The 20,708-nt window shown below is 39.5% G+C and overlaps 1 protein-coding gene across 1 annotated transcript; it reads right to left on the minus strand.

The window, feature by feature from the left end:
* Positions 1-486: 486 nt before the first annotated feature.
* LOC117558581 (neuropilin-1a-like) lies at positions 487-4,135 on the minus strand. The gene is made up of 2 exons (XM_034234843.1): positions 3,445-4,135; positions 487-2,685 (listed from the first exon to the last, which is right to left on the minus strand). The coding sequence occupies exons 1-2, from the start codon at positions 3,533-3,535 to the stop codon at positions 2,507-2,509; spliced, it is 270 nt and encodes an 89-aa protein (XP_034090734.1). The 5' UTR covers positions 3,536-4,135; the 3' UTR covers positions 487-2,506.
* Positions 4,136-20,708: the final 16,573 nt, after the last annotated feature.

The following is a 20,708-nucleotide window of genomic DNA, read 5'->3' on the forward strand; positions in this document are numbered from 1 at the left end:
ACCTGAACATCAGCAGGAGAGGACTCTTTAAAGTAGAGACACTACATACTGATATACACCTGAACATCAGCAGGAGAGGACTCTTTAAAGTAGAGACACTACATACTGATATACACCTGAACATCAGCAGGAGAGGACTCTTTAAAGTAGAGTCACTACATACTGATATACACCTGAACATCAGCAGGAGAGGACTCTTTAAAGTAGAGTCACTACATACTGATATACACCTGAACATCAGCAGGAGAGCACTCTTTAAAGTAGAGACACTACATACTGATATACACCTGAACATCAGCAGGAGAGGACTCTTTAAAGTAGAGACACTACATACTGATATGAATCAGAACATTTGCATAATAGGGCCCCTTTAAGTGTATTATGTAAGACAACAAAACAATGTAACCCTGAAAAAAAGAACGCAAGACGTTTAGGAGAAAACATTTGTCCTCAGGTACATCCTGATAAAGTTTTACAGGTAATTAGTAATTGTAACAGATAACCCTCTCTTAACCCTGCTCAAAACCTTCCTCTGGTACTCAGTCTGATGCGAGACGCCGATCTGTTCCTACAGGATGTAAGAAGATATCACTAAAATGTTAAGCACACATTAAACCGTGATTAAACCACATTATTTTACAACTGCCTTAACACAGCGCATTAACCTATGGAAAAGTAATTTAAGCAGACAATAATACTCGGCTGGTCGAGTACTAAGGGCCTAACCACTGACTAAAGTTTTATTACACAGATTTATTAGATTTCATTAAGTACTTAAACTGCATTATTACATACTTATATTGCTCCCTGGGTTACACAAAATAAGGTCTTTGCAGAATGAGGTGTTCCTGGAGAAAAGCATACAACACGGAGAAAGGTGTGTGATCCACAAAAAAGGACACACAATATTCACTAACTGTCCTCGTGCTTTACGAGTCCCTCTGTGGTGAAACGTGATCCAATAGTATTGGAGGAGCCATCTGTGGGACAGCGCTGTGCAGCCGGCCGTGATTTACACAGGAGCCGTTTATGGAGCTTTTAAAAAAGACAGAGGAGCCGACATAAAAACAGGCTTATTTATGGAAGAGAGCAACACATGGGCTGCTGTGTGGATGCACACAATCGAGAGTGTGTCTCCCGGGTCAAAGAGAGGCGGTACAAGGCTGTGTGTGTGTGTGTGTGTGTGTGTGTGTGTGTGTGTGTGTGTGTGTGTGTGTGTGTGTGTGTGTGTGTGTGTGTGTGTGTGTGTGTGTGTGTGTGTGTGTGTGCTTGTTTACAGGTTTAGTGGAGTTATGCCCAGGAAACAGAATGTGCAGGAATGATTTGTGTTGTCTGTGTGGAAAATAAATGTCACTTAAGAAAGTTTTAAAACCAAACTGCTCCCTGTCTTGCCAGTGCAGAGAGGAACAACATATGATTCACTTTTATTATAATCTGATAACAATTTGCACATCCAATTAATGTATTGTCTGGAAGGAAAAAGACACAAATAAAAGTTTCCAGAGTCTAAACTCATATCAAATCTATTTTGTTTGACCAAAAGACTCAAAACTAATGCCATTTTAATGAACAAATGCCACACTTTGCACACGTTATAACGTTATATGTCCTATGTTGATAGATTCTTATAATTGTAGGTTAGTCTATCGTAGTGTATTCTACTTTATTCTGTATTTGTGTGCACTCTATAGATACTCATATCTATTAATATATTGTTTTTATTTAATTTGCAATGCCTTGTATACATGCTTCTGTAACCAAACCATTTCCCAAAGTAGGCTTAATAAAGTACATCTTATGTTATAGGAAGGAAACTATAGAAGACAATGAAAAGCAGTCTTTATGTTGGACGAGCAGAAAAAGTGAATTTGGTAATTGTTAGCGATTCTTTTTGTGGAAATTGATTTAAAAACCTTCTGCTTCACATATAAAAGTCGATGAACAAGCACAATGTGTGAAAAGATGATTGCTCCAGACAAAAAACCTCAGCTTATGTTTCCAAAATCCTCAGACTCACAAAAACCTGATGGCAGCACTTCCAACAATTTGCAAAACTAAATTAGATCCTCAACGTTGTATTCCTTCTAACAAAAGAGCCGCACGAACTCGATTCCTCCTCCAAATACAAACAGGTAGACTCCGCCTGTCTCTAGATGAAAAGTAAACACCATTTCTCTATTCCTGCAATGAGCAAACTGAACTCCATCAATACAAAGAAAGCGTATGCACGCAGAGTTTGGCTGGGATTTACTCTCCTCTAAAAGCACTGCCAACAACCCCAAGCAGAGACACAAAGCCATGCCTCCTGATTAAGTATGGATTACAAAACCCATCAAACCCCATTTCTTGAGAGCCATATCTCAAAAACCCTGTTCCCTGGGAGCAGATGTTTTAATCCTTGACCAATAGGTGGCAGAGTTTCACGCTGTATCCAGGCAGGATTGAGGAGTAAAGGGAAGGGTGGGAGATTAATAGAGAAGAGAGAGAGAGAGTGAGGAGTGAAATCTTACTTGCAGTCTCTGTCCTCCAGATCAAAATGCGGATTGAAGTTGATGAGGATCTTCTGCCCGGTCTCCGGGGCTGAGATCACCCACACGCACTGCTGGGACGGCGGGTACGCGCCTGGATATCCGGGGGAGGTCAGGTAGTCCGGGGTGTGGATCTCTATAGTCCCCCCGCATTTATCTGCGAGAGAGAGGGGAGAAAGTTAAGTTAGGAGAAGGAAATTGACTATTTAACGCACTGATTTGCACTCAGATTTAGGGTTTAGGAAGCTTGGGATCTCCATAAATCCACAAACATATGTTGACATCCTGCACCTCCACACAATCTGATTTATATCAAGCCTCAACAAGGTGTTAAAACACCCCATTATATTCATTTAGAAAAAAGGTGCCATCCTTGCCATACGCTGTGCCTGTATAGGTGAAGTCTGCATTATTCTTCCCCTGCAAACAGGCAGCATGATAAAATGTAATTTTCTAAATGAATAATTTATGAAATTACTCGCAGCCTGAGCTCAAGCTCAAGCTTCAGCGCGCAAAAGCTCCAAAATTCATCTCTGAATGGATGAAGCGCGAACAAACCATCAAGAATCTGTTTTTATTTCCACTATAATGTGGAAATATTAACAAAGGTGTGTCTGTGATGGTACATTGTCAGTTTGCATTCATTGTAAGGTACTTTTAAGGGTCTTTTTGTATCGCTAATATTCTAACAATCGGTGGATTTTCTATAATATCCTTAAGTATGGTTCCTCTATTAGGGTAATTATAGCAGACTAAACACAGTATTTATGTGACTAAGTTGATCCCCTGCAGACGTGCTCTCACAGGGAGAAGCCCAGGCATAAACAGGTGAGAGGCAACAATGGTGAAAAATGATGCAAAAATGAATCAGCCTGTTGTCAAGCCACATGTATTCATACAAGCAGTCAACACCTACCAGTCTGAGTCAACGAAGCAACCAGGGTGACTTGGGAGAAAATGAACAATAGCAATCCACTACGCATCCTTAGATTGTACACAACAGACATGATGTCAAGGAAAAATAAAGGCAAACGGGAGGGGGGAAACGTCCAGAGGGGGGGTTTACGTCCAAAAGCGACACAAATACGCGCAGATTGTCTCAAAGTAAGAGATGTGGTTGTTGTCGGCTCCTCAGCATCCTGCGAGCTTCAGCACCAAATCCCCGTGTCTGTCAGGGGACAACTTGCCATCTAAATATAAAATATAATCCAAAAAGCAGGGAAGATTAAAAATCGAAACAGGGAAAATCCAGAAGTGGCAGTTTGCGATTCTTCATCAAACCTTGGGAAAACAGGATCGATACTTCCAAGTGGAAAATGAAAGAAGGAGCAATCAGTAGTTAACCGGTTTTCAGTGAAAAGCAAGCGGAACATCGGAGGATAAGCTCTGCAGATTTCACTCCGTATTTCTCTCTCCACCTCTTTCTCTCTCTGTGTTCAAAGCAGAAATGTCAGAATACGAAGCGAGTCGTGAAAGTATAACAGCGGAATTTCCACTCCCAAAATTCCTGCTGCGAGACGCAACCATGAAGCAGCGACCGACCGCTACGAGAGGCGCGAGCTAACTGACACCGTGCGCCCTCTGTGCGCTTGCGATGCATGAGAGGGACACAACTGCGCACGCAAACTCCCGCCGGCTGTGAGGCTGGCGCGAGGAGTGGGCAGTGTCCACATCTGAGCTCTGTCACAACCTTTATTATAACAGAGTATGGTCAAAACGCACAGCGGAGGATTCAAACAGGATGGACGTGTCCCTTTTTGGGGGGGATCTACATGTGGTTGTTATCCCACGGACTCAATATTAACGGGTTATACATACAGGGAATGTGCTTTGGTTTATAAGGATGCATTTACACAGTAAGAGGAGTTAAGTTGTAGAAAGGGAGCACATATATAACTATTATAACATCAATTACTAAATTGAATAAAACTAATAAAATATACAAATACATATACGTATGCTCAATAACAATATGCTAATTATTCTGAGGGATAAAATATGTGCAGGATATCAGTCCGAAAGACCTATTGTGAAAATATGTGATGAAGAAATATCACCAATTAGCAAAAGAGACTGTTTTGCCTATTCAGGGTGTATTGAAGATGCACAGAAATAAGCAATGTATACCTGATACATCAAATGTTCGATTTAGTGTATCAAAAAGGTCAAAATATTGCATTTAATTACCCAATTTTAAGCTTTAGTTTAGTCTAAATCATCATTTAGAAAGATAAAAGGTACCAAAAATACAACTCAAATATGAAATGATTGAATACAGAAAGACACACTTTAATTATCAGAACATTTTACACATTTTTGGTTCCTTTCAAAACATTTTTTTGTGGTAAATGGTCATTAACTGGTGGAGTTTTGGCTAACGACCTCAGTGTTTGTAGTAAAAACACCTTTCCTCCCAGATGTAACTGTACTGTTTGTAATTAACCAGAGCTTCTTGATTCTTCAGCACATCTTTCCTTGCTAAACAAAGATAAAATATGATTAGCAAGCACTTAAAGGAGCTGCTAATGATTCGCTGCTTTGTATTAATGCAGTGTAATTCATTATAACGGCACACTTTAAGAAAACTGTTTATTTCAGCAATCAGGAGCTGCTTAGCATTCCTGAATGTCAGCGTTCCCATCCTCACTGAAGATCATCGGTGTGCCGCTAAATCACTTCGGCTGGTTAAGGCCGCTGTCAGGAGGAGATTTTGGTGCTAAATGTTATTGCTGTCCAATAATAACTCTAGATTTGGTGATTTGTGGTCCATTTAAAACTATTTGGATTATCTAAAAATGGCAGACCTGGATTTATAAACTAATGAATAGCTGTTTCTATTAGTGGGGTATGTAGTGTTATATGCAGAGACAATGTGGGGGAGCCGAGTGTGAAACTGTGGTACTTATGACATGCAAAACAAACACAAAACACCCCTACTACACTTTATATACACACTTAAGGACACAGCATACATTTACCAAAAAGGCTTGAATCCATGATATTTATACCCAAAAACGTACTCAACAAACCACTGAATTTATAATGAATATAAGTGTGGGTGTGTTTGTTTAAAGGGGACCTATCATGCAAAATGCACTTGTTGATGTATTTTATACATAAATGTGTCCCCGGTGCGTCAGGGAACTCACGTAGCGTCAGAAAATAAAACCCTCTCTCTTTTCCTCCGTACCCAAATCTCTAAAAACGGGGAACAACGGAGCTGATCCAGATTTGCGTCCGATATGACGTAATATCTGAATTGTGGACCCACGGCCCAATCAGAAACGTTGCTATCAGAAACAATGCCCGACTGTTTTGGACGTAATATGGTCGGTGTTTACATTAGCATCGCTAACACTCAGAGCTAACCTGTACTGGAGAGCATGTGTGTGAAGAAGTAGGAAGGAAAAGGAACTCACCTTGTGGTATAACCGGCAAGAGAGAAAGCCTTTGAGCTCCAGACTGTTTCAGATCCTTGATAATCCATGATATGGCGTTTCATCACGGCAGCATTTAGTTTAGACAGTAGCTGCCGGGTCCCGCATGAGCTCAGTCCCCTCCTTTTTAATTTTGTATCAATAATTTTTTTAAGCTTTATACCCAAAATCAGCACTTTAGAAACAGGAAGTGAAATAGAGGGATATGAGGATATGAGTCCCATTCTAGCCATGCATGGCTAGCCATCTGTCCGGTGCTTGCTCTGTCAGTCCTGGAAAAACATTGGTCAAATGTGTCCAAAAGTGTCTACTCTGTGGGACTCTTAGTAGGTTCTAGTTAGTCTTTAATGAGATCCTATGACGTGGATAACATTGCAAATTGGTTAAATTTAGGAACAGATGATGGTTTGGTTTGGCTTAAAATACAGAAATGGCTAGACCGTCAAAGTTACAGTGGTATGGACACACACCAAGAACCAATGGGTGGCTAGAAAACACCATCACGGTGCAAATGCAGGAAGAAGATGTGCGAAAGCCAAAGGGAGAATGGCTGACGGACATTAACTTCAACTTTGGAAATCCTATTGTTTGATCCATCCATTCTTACCACCTTCCTATTTGTACGTTCTACCTCTTTCTACTACTTTATTTCTTATGCATGAACATTTGCTCTAAGTGTCTAATACTGCTGTGGCTTGAAATTATAAGCATAACGCGTCAAAATGTATTGTAAACAAGTGAAATTGTTTTGTTATTCTGTTTTATGCATTTTGGTGATCAGGCTTAAACATACACAGAAAGGAATCTAATAAAAAAAACGTTTGCCATGCTTGAGAGAAAGACAAATTCGATGTGTGTGAGAATATGAACGTAAACAAAGAGGATGATGGAGTGTGTGAGAGCGAGTGAGTGAGTGGAGGGAGTGATTGAGTGAGATACAAACCGAGAAAGAGATCAACAAATGATCAACAGAGAGGCTCTGGCAGAGAGCGAGGAGCTTCACGACTCACTTCTCAGAAACAGTTTGTACTAAAAATCCAAAGATTACAACATGACTTTAAAGATTCAAGTCAGCGTCCAAAACATGATTCCCATTCTGATTCTGGGTTTTGTCTCACTGCACTCGTATGTGTTGGAGCTTGGACAATAAAAGATCTCTGGCAGCAGGACACACTCATTACACTGCCAACCATGACTGAAATAGCATCAGTGTTACAAGTTAGTGGCGCAATCTCTAAAGCCAGAACAGAACTGGGAACTATGATACAAATATCCATGCTTTTGTAGACTCATAACAACACTTTCCTTTTGTTTTGATGCTTGTGTCTTCAAACATCCAACTTCATATTTTCTCACTTTCATGCAAAGTACTTCCAAGTATTCAGAGCCATCAATCAGGATTTAATAAAAGGCCAATAACAGCCCAATAAATCACTTAATGCTAGTCTATATTCATTCATTATGTGGAGTGTGTTTGTGTAGAGGTGAATTTGAGTGAGTGTGAGAGGACGTAAAGTGAGATGTAAAGACTGTGGTATGTGTTGAGTGGGCTTTTAAAACCACAGCCGTAGGTTTCTGTGGGAATAGGAATGTATATATTCTTAATATATCAAGATTTCCTTTACCCTGTCATGGTGTTTTCTCAAAGCAGCAATTTTCTTATACCTGCATCTGTTTTCCTTTATTTTGATCTTTGTCATCTGTAAAGAAACGTCAAGGGTTCCAGAAGTGTTAATTTCTTCAAAGAAAATATTAGGTGACCTTTAGTTGGAGTACTTCCAAAGCTTGGATGGATGAAAAAGCTCCTCTAGCTAAATGATGAGATTGCAAAGTGTGAAACTGTCATAAAATATCCTGTTCTTTGAGAAACACTCCGAAGTAAAAGCATGTATGTATAACAAGGTAAGAAGACTCTAACTAAAGTGCCAAATGAGCATTTCAGTAAGAACATATCAAATCAATTTGCTTCAGATCCTAAAATGTAATTAGTTTTATCTCTTGACTAAGGACTACTGGTATTGTCACATTAACATTAGTCTGCCATATCAAAATGGTAATAAACAAAAACATTTAATACGATGTATTTACTGTGATATCTCAAAATCCAATGGAAAACTCCTATTCATTTTTGTGAAGGGAACGCTACGTAATTGAGTAGATTTAGTAAGTTCCCCCCTCTCTGTAACTCCAGATAATGGAAAAAGACGAAAATACAACAAAGATATTTGCAGGCTATTATGTAATCCTGTACGTTCTTCAGTAGTCTAAACGGTTTCTGTTGAGCAACATTGGGAATATCTTTCAAATAAATTGGTCTGTACAATGGGGAAAATACAAAAAAAAAACAGCTATATTTCAATCCTCTCTATAACCAGCTGAAACTCAAAGAATATAAGGAGATTGGATGGGGATAGCAATATTTTTCTTTTTTTAAAGAAGAGATGTTCAATGTATACCGTTTCTACAATCCCCAGTAGCTAGCTTATGGCGCTTTTCCACTGCAGGGCCTCGCTCGGCTTAGTACGGTATGGCTAGGCCTCGTTAGGCCTTGTTAGGCCAGGCTCACTTTATGCTGCGTTTCCATTACAGTTTAGGAACTGGGGTAGTATCTATAGTTACGCAGTGTAGGCGGAGCCGTGACGTTATCTTCAATGCGAAACACAAAACCAACATCAGCCGTTAGCTGTTAGCACTCAAGCTCACAGCTCCTCATATCTGTTCAGAAACTAGACAAAAGTTAAACAAGTACAAACCACAGACTGTCTGTAGGCCGTTGTTGTGAGTGTGGACGGTCGGAGCATATACAACGTTAGCCTTTGACAATCTCCATTCAGAAAACACGCATTTTAAAAGGTTTTTCGCCAGCCGTCTGTCTGCAGACTTGTCAAAGCATTAATTCATGGTTTTTACTAACCGGTATCAGTATGTTGTTACTCCGGCATCATTTGGAAACGTGTATTACAATTACATCACTGTAAAATATGTTCATTTTGTTGTACTCAGCCAGGTTGTTGGCCCGGAAAGAACCTCGATTTTGGAGAGCCAGAAAAACTGTGAAAAAGTACCCGCTAGCTGGAACTACGCCAAGTGGAAACACAACCAAAAACGGTCCGTGCACGGCACGGCACACTTAAACCGCGTTCCGCGCTGTAGTGGAAATGCGCCATTAGTTTCCCACCAAGTAGCTTTGTAGTGGATTTTATTTTCTCCCGCAGTAAGAAGAAATTCCAAATTCCAAATGACAGAGACAACCCAAGTCTGTTGCTCCATAGCCTATCCTGATTAAACTATTTGAAAAACACACGTGGCAAGGAATTCAGCTGGGTATTTCTTTGAGATAGCTTCAGTGTGTTAAAGGTAGGGTAGGTAAGAATGGAGAAACCAGCTCAAGCGCGCTAGAATTCGAAAATACGCAGCCGAAAAAAAATCTGCCTCTTCCTTCAGACTTCCTTACAGAGCCCCTCCTCCAACACATACGAACGCGCACATGACCAATGAGGGCACAAGATAAGTTTATGCACAGATGGAACGCTGACAGGCCATCCAGTTATTTTAGCCATCGTGCTTTATACAGCGCCACGGCTTCCACAGATGACGTTTTTTTACGTATTTATTGTCAAAGCATTTAATGTATTCATTGCTATCGGGATGTTAAGAGCATTCCATGGAATATAACAAAAAGTGTTTCTGAAGTGAATTACCTACCCTACCTTTAAGCTATATTTTTTCTGACTAGCTGGTAGTGTTGCTAGCTACTTTCATCAAACAAGTAGCTTGTAGCTTTAATAGCTGCATGTCCAAAGTGGCTTTTTCATTATTTCCCAAAGTATATACACATAAACATCTTATAACATCAAGAGGAAACTTATGGTAGAATGAGTGACAAAGCAAACCTTCTTAGAAAACCTACTAAGTTACAGAAGCTAGTGAAACAGATGTTAGCTAGCACAGGGGTGTGTCTTTGTTTTTTCACACAAAGCTAACCCAAAATCCTTTCACAGCCTTGGGTGAAGCTCCCAAAAGCTTGAATATATTACAGATAACTGCCTTTACATTTGTCTGCCTTAAACGTGCAGTTTTACATGCAAAACGTATAGTTTAAAGTCTATGCACTCGCTGTAGCAGAAGCACCCACACATGCACACACGTGGATCTAATGGCAATGGAATGATGGAGGAGGGGAGGTATTTCTATAATGACACAGTCATATCTCAGTAATTACAGGAGACACTGACAGTGATCCATTAGCCTGCTGTGGTGGGCTGAGAGCAAAAGAAGCTACATGCTGGCTTACATTGGGCCTCAAAGCTACAAAGTACTGTGCTTACATGTATGCTGTTATTATGCACTTACGCATGCAATGAAACATATATTGTTTACAAGCTACATTCACAAATGTTTGCGTATGTTTTAGCTTACACAAACTCAATGCACTGTTATCCTTTCGTTTTGTATCTGATCTGCTTCTTGCTGTGTGAGGTTACAGGTTTAATTTTTAACAAGAGAGGCCTACTGGCCTACCTCAGGGTCTGAAAAGTAAAACCAATGCAGAAGTGTGATAAGCTTGCATTCCTTCCAACGGCCAGCAGGGGAAACTCTTCTGTTGCAAAAATAAGTCTGATCTGAGCTTCAATAAAGCATGATGTCTATATATTTCTTTGTTTTACATATGGCCACATTTGGAGTAGAACGTTGTTGTACTGTTTGGGTTTGACCTATTTAATCTTATAGCTTACCGATCATCAGTGCGCTTTAAGTTTATTGCATTTAACGTTTAGTCGCTTAAGCATGTATTTTTTAGCGTAGCATTGTAGTGTGATTGAAAAAAAACAATATGGCTGCGGACAAAATGTCAAACTCAAGCCTGAAGCCTCAAGCCTGAGTATTTATTTCCACTTCTTATCAATGATATTTACCCTTTTCATACTCCATCTTTCCATGGTGCAATTTGTAACATGTTCCATAATGCCACCGATGCACTTTACATTACAGTTTGCTCTGAAGATAATTGTATACAAATATCTATTAGGTCGGGGTATTTTCAAGTGTTCAAGTGTTAGTGCCTGATTGATATTTCAGTACCTCCTTTTCTTTTACGTGTACCCAGTGGCGGTTCTAGACCAATTTGACTGGGGGGGCCACTGGGGGGCCAGTTATTTTCTGAGGGGGGCACAATAAAGGCAGGACGAAAAAGAGAACTAGACAGTATGAAGTAATTGCGCATAAGAAAACAATGCAATCCAGTTATTGGTATTTGTTTCAGTACACTTATTTATTTCCGATAGATCTTATAGTTATTACTGTTAGCTTCAGCTTAAGTTATAGTGCAATGTTTGCACTCACACCATATTTATATAAAAATAAAGGCAATGAACAGTTACATCTCTACTTTACATAAGGGTGTCTGCGCAATCTCACATTACAGCAACAAAATCCTGCGGTTTTTGGCAAACCGAGTACCAGAAAATATACATTTAAAAAAAACAAAAACACTTTTCATTGTTAGGGGGGTCACAGGGGGGTCAGAGGTCAGTGTTAGGAGGGTACTGGCCCCTCTGCCCCCCCTAGAACCGCCCCTGCATGTACCCACTCTTTTCTTACAATAAATTCGGAGCTATATATCTTAAAAACACAAATGCATGGAAAACAGATACACACATGCAATGAAAAATATAGACTGTAGGTGATTGTGTGAATGCATTTTAGATTACATCATAGATCCCAACATCACAAAAACATGCAGAAATGTGCATAGATACAAAGTCCCACACACCCCTTAGCCCTTCATTTCCTTCATAAATAATCCACCCAAAGTGAATCACCCTCATAGCTCTAAAACACATATCTCAGCACCTCATTACTCCTCACACACATGTACATAGCAACACACACAAAAAACTTACATTGTAAAGAGATATATCAAGTCATGGTACCTCCGATAAGATCTCACCACTTGGCACTGATCCAGACTGCCTTCTCGATTTCACACTGTGAGACCTTGACCAAGCATTTGTGCTCACAAACAGACACACACACACACACACACACACACACACACACACACACACACACACACACTGACACACACTGACACACACAGTCATCGAGCCTGGCTCTGCAGTGGCCTTGCCAGTTACACCTCCCAATGGACCTAATCATCAGGCTTTTGATTGAGGAGTGAAATGGACTATGCCGGCCAAAAACGCCTTCTTTGAGGACTTGGATTATGATAATTTCTGTGATTACCAAGAAGGCGATTTAAAAAACAACAACAACCCCAACATAACCATCGTCCAGCTGTGGTGGTAAATTTCAAGAGCGGGTAAACACCAGCAAATCACAGCTACTGCATCATGAGCTTGGCCAATAGCTTTTTTTTTGTATTGCTGGAAAAAACAATAAACTAGATCATTAGTATTCCTGCGAAATCCCAAGACAAATACACAGGGGAATCTGCTCTCTGTTTTACACTTAGAAAAAATAATATATGAACTGGACAGAAGATTATTTCACATAGACCACTAATCAAGCATACGTATGTATGAATATAGAAAGGTATACATTTTTTAACTATTTTAAATATGAAGAAAATTAACGAAGGTACTGTAAAACTTCCTGGAGAAAATACAGTTTAAAGGTGGGGTAGGTAATTTTGGAGAAACCAGCTCGAGTGCGCTAGAATTTGAAAATACACAACAGGAAAAAATCTGCCACTTCCTTACAGAACCCCTCCTCCAACACACACGAACGCGCACATGACCAATGAGGGCACGAGATACATTTGTGCACGAGATGGAAGGCTGACAGGCAGTTATTTTAGCCGGGCCGGCTAAAATAATTGGTCGTGCTTTTTACAGTACTACGGCTTCCACAGATGACATTGTTTATGGATTCTTTGTCAAAGCACTTCAGATATTCATTGCTATCGGGATGTTAAGAGCATTCCATGGAATATAACAACAAGTGTATCTCGAGCCGGTTTCTCAAACTTACCTACCCCACCTTTAATAACTTGTATTACAGTTAGCAAAGTAAGGATATATCATACTAACAAATCATCACCTGGAAAGAAAAATAATGATGCCTTTGATTTCTAAGCTAGTGATTTTTCCTCTGTGAAAAAGTAGTGGGCCTAGGATCAAACCCTGTAGAACTCCACATTAAATAATTGTACTGGTAAACGTTTCTTACTAAGCCCACTGACTATTTGTACATATTCCATAATATGTACAAATACCTCCTGAAGCATAATCTTTGAAATGTTAGTACTGTTCTGATTCTGTGGTTTTTAGTTGTAATACCTCTGTATTACCTCTGTACCTCTGTAAGTTTTCCCACAACAACTACAGTTAAAGGTTTATTTCCAAAACCAAATAAATAGGTACAAAGTATTATTTTATTTAAAAAAAATATATAACAGTATTTTCAACTTCTCAAAGTTATAACGTTACAGCAAACACGTGTTTCGTAAAGCCTCAAAGCAAGACAAGGCCTCACTAACATAAATGTTATTTTCCAAGTAGAAGGGATATAAAGAACATTGTCAGCTAGTAGGGTATCACAGTAGTTTACGGTACTGACTGTATTTGCTTGATTAACATGACTTTGACCTGTTAGCTTGGCCTAAAATTCTGCTTTGTCTGGGACCAAACAAGGCATACACTCTTCTCAGTGTATCAAAACTCAGACAAAGTTCAGAAAAAGTCCAAAACGTATCATTAAATGTTCCCATCGCAAAACAAATTAGAACGTTTTATGGCTGTTGCAATAATCTGATTTCCATCAACTTGCCCCTTATCTCAGAAGCAACGAACATTATATCCTGAGTCACATCTGAGCCACACAGCTGAAATACCTTTTCTGCCTGTCAGCAGGATTTGGCATCCATTACACAGAAGGCCACATGGTGCCATCAGGTTTCCTTCCAAAAACAAGGGTGAGTCAGTATTTATCAGATCAAGTCATGCAAAGTACATTAAGCAACAGTTGAAGCAAAACCAAGGTCGCTGGAAAGTTTTTTTATCCCACGCAACCAAAGACAGATATAAACATGTATTAAATGGATTGAAAACATGCATTTGTATTAGATGATGTGATGTCAACAGATTTACTAAAGTATTGTACAATTGTGAGGTACTTACCTTGAAGTGGCTCTATTATGCTTTTTGGGGTTTTCCTATTTATTGTATGTTATATAGGTTTTTGTGCATGTAAACGGTCTGGAAAGGCTAAAAACCCTGTGTTCCCTCCAGAGGGAGTTTCTCTCCCACACTCTCCCCCGCCGGCCTGAAACACCTCCATTGGACTCCTTTGTTTACTTTACTTAGTGATATCACTATGTAACACTCATGCTTCTATTGGCTAGCGCTCCAACACATTGTACGTGATAGTCTAAGGGGCAGGACATCTCTAAGCGGTTGACCAATCACAACAGAGCCGGCCAGCTAACCAATCAGAGCAGACTGGGCTTTGGTTTCAGACGGAGGGTGAAAAGAGGTGCTGCAGTGCTTTTTGAACATTTCCACATGGAGACATGTCAAAGTCGAGGCACAAAATACTATTATGAACCTGAAAAGGAACATATGTCCTCGCTTACATTTTGAAAAGGGCCTCATAAGTTGTTATGATATAGAACCAAACTTTTTTTAACACTGAGATGAAAAATGGTAAATAAAGTAGTACTTGGCTTTTGATCCTCTTACAGAACCCAGATCAGGTTTTCGAGTAAAAAAAAAAACACCACTCGGCTTCCTCACATTCCTGCAGCACTGAATGATGTTTGCCTGTCTTTTTTTTTTTTTTAGGGGCAGCTGTTTGAAATATCCACTCATTCTCTCTCCTGGCACAGCCATCATCGATTTAGCCTAAGCCCTGACTTGGCACTGAGCGGCTACGAGGGAAAGCTTAAGTGCAAGTCCCAAAATCTGACACTTCTATAGACGCTGATACTTTGTCAAGTGATACGAAGAGTGGCTTGTCAAGACTGTCCTACATCTCTGTGTGTTTCTGTGAGTGAGAGAGAGAGGAGGACGGCAGCTTTTGCCCAAAATGACGGACATGTTGCATTACATTAGAAGATACTGTATTCCCACATAGTTATATCCAACTTGGTTTAACAGAGTACTTAAAACATGGAGCAATTGAAGTCCAACACATTTGCAGCACTGCTTCTACAGAGAAGTTACATACAAAAAGCAAAAATAGTGTGTTTTTTATACATGTCTTTATAAACAAACAAACAATTACTAAGTCATCTCATGATGTATCAGAGCTACTTCACTCAAAGGAACTCACATCAAGTTATTTTGTTTATTTAAGTTAAATGAAGAACCTGGCAAGCTACAGTATATGAATACTGCCATACTTGTTGTAGTTTTTCACCACTGTATAAATTCATATACATGTTTTGTCATTTTTTACAATTTGTACAGTGTTACTTAAACTTATTATGTTAATTTATACATATTTTTTATTTATTTAACTCTAATTCAACATTTGTATATTGTTTTAATTTAATATTATCTTTGTATTGCAGATGCTTACTTCGGCTTCTCATTTTAGTTGTATATTTGATTTAATTTAATTCTTAAACATAGCAACTGTCACGAAACCCAACTTCCCCATGATTTTGATTGATTAATACACTTATCTTTTATTGTATGGACTTGACTTTTGCGAGCAGCTCCGCAATCTGCTTCACTACTTGAACGAAGCAGGTTGTAACACATCACATCAATTCTTAAAATTCAGACTTAAGCATAGGCTACATTGTTTTAAATTATTTCAGAAAAGTATTTAGGTCTTAAAATGATTTCACTTATAGTAGTTTCTTATATCCGAGTCAAGTCATCAAACAAGGTAGAAAAATCTGAAACAGTTAATTTGAAGGGAAATCCAATAGATCAAAATGTACCTAAGGTAACACATGAAAGAGGAGTGAGAGTGAGAGTATCATGACCTTAAGGTCACAGAGAGTGTGATCAGTGACCCGGAGGGGCGGTCAGGAGACTGGTACTAATGGGGAGTGTGTGTGTGTGTGTGTGTGTGTGTGTGTGTGTGTGTGTGTGTGTGTGTGGTGTGTGTGTGTGTGTGTGTGTGTGTGTGTGTGTGTGTGTGTGTGTGTGTGTGTGTGTGTGTGTGTGTGTGTGTGTGTGTGTTTGTGTGTGTGTGCGTCATTGATAAGACACTTGGTGAGACGTGTGGGAGTGTGTGCTTCATGTATTTGCTGGTGGGAATTCAGAAAAGTGAGTGTTTTGACGAAGATGTTTAACAATGAAACTGTGTGTGTTCAAGGCAAGCTTCATGTTTAAAGATAAAGTGTGAGAGAAGGGTCTCTGTGTGTGTGTGTGTGTGTGTGTGTGTGTGTGTGTGTGTGTGTGTGTGTGTGTGTGTGTGTGTGTGTGTGTGTGTGTGTGTGTGTGTGTGTGTGTGTGTGTGTGTGTGTGTGGTGTGTGTGTGTGTGTGTGTGTGTGTGTGTGTGTGTGTGTGTGTGTGTGTGTGTGTGTGTGTGTGTGTGTGTGTGTGTCAGATAAGACATTATCAGCAGCCTCTCCAAATATGCTCTGACCGGCCTGAGACACGCCGACACTTTCAGACAATTACAGTGCAGCGGCTATCAGGGTCAAAGGTCGCAGGCAGCGGTGAGGCTGACTAACAACCTGAGAAAGTTAATTAATGAGGGAGAAGAAAGTCACACATTCCAGCAGAAAGTTATTTACTTTATTTTAATGTTTGACTTTTATATGTGGGAATAATACTAGAACACAGGTCAAATGGTGACGTTTTCTCCACCAAACACTGCGAAAAGTTAAATTTAGAGCCACGATTTTATTATTTTAGTTAATTGGTATTTATTATTACTCTTTTTGTTCTCTGTAATTTTAACTATCCTGCTTCTTAAATGTTTTTTCACATACATTTGACATTATTTATTGATGTTTTTTTGAATTGATAAGATACAAAACTGAAGGAAAGGGTTAGAGTCCAGGAACTCCACTGGAAAACACGATTACATTTGTTCCAAGAAAACAGGATCTTTACAAGAACAATATAAACTTTAATCAAAAGGCGGGAGCTATTGAAGAAACGGAAAGAAAAAGGTAATAAAGGAAAAATCTAATTTGAAGCTTAAGCCCTCAGTGTGTGTTTTCTCGCATGTGGCTTTTGAACGCTCATTTGTTTTTCTTCTGTTAAACCGAGGCAACAACACAAAACTGAGATGAAAGATTGTGAGTAATCCGCTCACATCGCAGCCGCGGTATTAAGATAATCTGCTGATATTTGTTTCATTCGTAGCGAGGCAGGAGTGGAACAAATAACACTAGAGATGAAAAGGATGATAATTCTTATCCATGTGTAGTCCTTAGACTTTTATTTTGTAATGCCTGGGTGGAATTCAAGATTATTTTGCGCTTCATAACGTAAAATCCTAAGAATTATACTAAATACCGGCCGTAAAGTGCCTTTTAAAACAGTGAGGGTAACAGCTTTTGCTTTTCAAACATGTGTCTTAATGTTCTCTTTATTTACGCAGCTTGTATACTTTAGTAAAAGGAGGAATACTGTAAAACTCTATTAGGATTAAGAGGCATGCATTTACAATGTTACCTTATAGTATCGGAGTAAACAAGCTGACGTCACTTGGGCAAAACACGGAGAGCGGTAAAAACGATTGGTACACAAGCAAATGCAAGATTATCACAACAACCATGGTGTAATCTAGGGTAGTAGAGTGAACACATAGATGTTAGAAGAGCAGCAGACTATCATTTCACAGATTTCCTCACAGCATGCCAGTCTTTAACGTGTTTTACCGAGGCTGTTTATTATGTGGACGCTACAGACATCGTTATTTTCATTTAAAGTGCACCTATCATGCTATTTTTAGGCAATAGCATGAGGTCTCAGATGTATAAATATATATAAAAAACATGTCTATGACGTGTTTTTCTCAAAATACCAAACAGATCACCCATTCTAGCCATGCCTCATATCCCTCTATTTCACTTCCTGTTTCAAAAGTGCTGATTTGGGAATAAAGCTTTAAAAAAAAAAAAAATTGATAAAAAAGGAGGGGGCTGAGTTCATGCGGGACCCGGCAGCTACCGTCTAAACTAAATGCTGCCGTGATGAAACGCCATATCATGGATTATCAAGGATCTGAAACAGTATGGAGCTCAAAGGCTTTCTCTCTTGCCGCTTATACCACAAGGTGAGTTCCTTTTGACTTCCTGCTTCTTCACACACATGCTCTCCAGTACAGGTTAGCTCTGAGTGTTAGCGATGCTAATGTAAACAACGACCATATCACGTCCAAAACAGTCGGGCATTGTTTCTGATAGCATTGTTTCTGATAGCATCCCGTGGGTGTAAAGCCAGCCTACGCAAATCTGTATCCGCTCGTTGTACCCCCGTTTTTAGAGATTTGGGTACGGAGGAAAAGAGAGAGGGTTTTATTTTCTGACGCTGCGTGAGTTCCCCGGACCCCGACACACCGGGGACACATAGTTATATATAAAAGACATCAAAAAGTGCATTTTGCATGATAGGTCCCCTTTAACTTGTTCTGTTCAACTAACCTGAGCAATTTAGATAACATACATGACCGCCTCACTGCACATTATCCCTTACCTATTTATTAGTTGACTTCTATTTTGTGCTTGCTAATAATCCGAATCTGTAAAGTAACTAAAGCTGTAGAAGCAAAAGTAGCGTTAAATTAAAATATGAACACAAGAACCTCACATTTGTGCAGTACTAGAGTGAATGTACACACACACACACACACACACACACACACACTACTTCAAGAAACATATGCACTGCATCACAACTTGGCATAAAGTCATAAAACAAAAGTGGCCGACGTGAACTCTTTTTCCTCCTCGTATCTGGTTATATTTCAAAATGCTACGCTGTAATAACCCAACCAGTCTATATGCAGAAAAACCCCATTGACCACCATTTAAAATAAACCACACTGTAACTCTCCCATTACCAGTAACCTCAGCAAACATTCCCCTTCTTCCCATGACCACCCCCACCATCAGTGTATTTACATTACCCGGTATGAATGACCCTAATCGACTGAGGCCCACGGTTCCTAAATCACTAAAAAACAGCGATTGCCGCTCGACGACATGTTACATTTTCCAGCCGCCTCACCTCATTTTTATTCTACGTGTGATGCCCCGTGTCATGGAGCAGCGGTTTTCAAGCGAGGGTAATGGAAAGGGAGGAGGACGGGGGTGCAAGAGAGCAGAAGCCTGCGATGGTTTAAAGCACCATGCATCTTTTCCATCAGAAAGACTCCGCTGGTTATCGAGTCGATGGTTCAGCGGGCCATGAAGGAGCCGATTTGTTCTCCTTCCCTGACACAAGCTTTGGATCCAGCTAGCCACCACACTGCAGAACACAAATCCATCTTAACAAGTCGTTTAATCTGCAATAAAAATCCCTTAATGTGCGGCAAGGCAGATTTACGTTTGTACACAACTCCACGAGGACATTCGAATCATTCAACTTGATTGAAGCAAATTCTAGAAACATGGTGAGTTGGAATAGAAACAAATAAACCGTGAGACAATATAAATCACTCCACTAGCACAGCTTGTTTTTAAGATTTGGTTTTTCAATCAAGTGTTGCCCCGTGGACATTGGACGACTGGGACATTTAAACAAGTCGAGGACACCACATTAAATGGCCTGTTGACATGTTTCTCTGCACAGAACAGACACATGTGAGACTGAAGTAATCCTCGTGTATTTAGGATCAAACCACTTTAACACGGCCTAAATAACCTCATCACTAAATCAAATACGGTGCACTTTTCATTTGCCCATCTGATTAAACACCTTATATGCACATGTTAACATATTACTACAGTATACAACATGTATTCTACACTATAGCACTTCATGTTATTCTCAGTTTTATTCTATTAAGCAACCAGTCATACCAACATGAATTACACTGTAATCTGTTTTTCAATTTTAACTGTATTGTAATATTATATTTTAACTGTACTGTGTATTATTCTATTGACTTTTGTTTGTTTGTTGATTGTTATGTACCTGCCTAAGGACTGCAGATGGAAATGAGCTATTAGCTAAAATAATAATGAATCTCTTTTCTGAGATTTGTTTGCGTGGTCCTTGTTGAAATAAATACATAATAATACAAATAATGTTTACTTGTATACGTACATTTGTATTGCAGTTCTTTCTGTGTCTTACTTTTATGTTAAGCATATCGTAAGTTGCATTAAAGGAGGACCCTGAGACTCTGAGATTGTCTTGTGCACGTGACAATAACGTTTTTAAAACCTTTGAATCCTTGAAAATAAAAATCCATCCAGCTGTTTTAAGCCTCCAACATATAGACGTTATCTTTGGACTCCGAGGCAGAGAACGGCTCGTTGAGAAAGTTACGGGTCTTTCAGCAGAGACACTGTCACTCCATCACATTGATTATTTAGACAGACCAGACGATTGTTTACAGGCCAATCAATAGTTAGGAGGAATTTTATTCACCACCAACACACACACACACACACACACACACACACACACACATGAATGAAAGCATCCATTAATTCTGTTTCGGGGAGTTTAGGAAGTGTGACAGCTTGCAAACACGTACAAATCTATACATCAATTCATCATACATCCGAAACAGGTCAGCGTGTGTGTGGGCGTGGCAATAATCAAAGACACATGTGCACCCTGCTAAAAACGTCTAAGC

The sequence above is a fragment of the Gymnodraco acuticeps genome, unplaced genomic scaffold (genome assembly GCF_902827175.1).
Source record: "Gymnodraco acuticeps unplaced genomic scaffold, fGymAcu1.1, whole genome shotgun sequence".
Classification (NCBI taxonomy): domain Eukaryota; kingdom Metazoa; phylum Chordata; class Actinopteri; order Perciformes; family Bathydraconidae; genus Gymnodraco; species Gymnodraco acuticeps.

Coding starts and splice junctions, on each gene's coding strand:
- LOC117558581 (XM_034234843.1), bottom strand. CDS start 3,535: ATGTCTGTTGTGTACAATCTAAGGATGCGTAGTGGATTGCTATTGTTC. Junction 2,686..3,444: donor TGCTTCGTTGACTCAGACTG/GTAGGTGTTGAC, acceptor TCTCTCTCGCAG/ATAAATGCGGGGGGACTATA.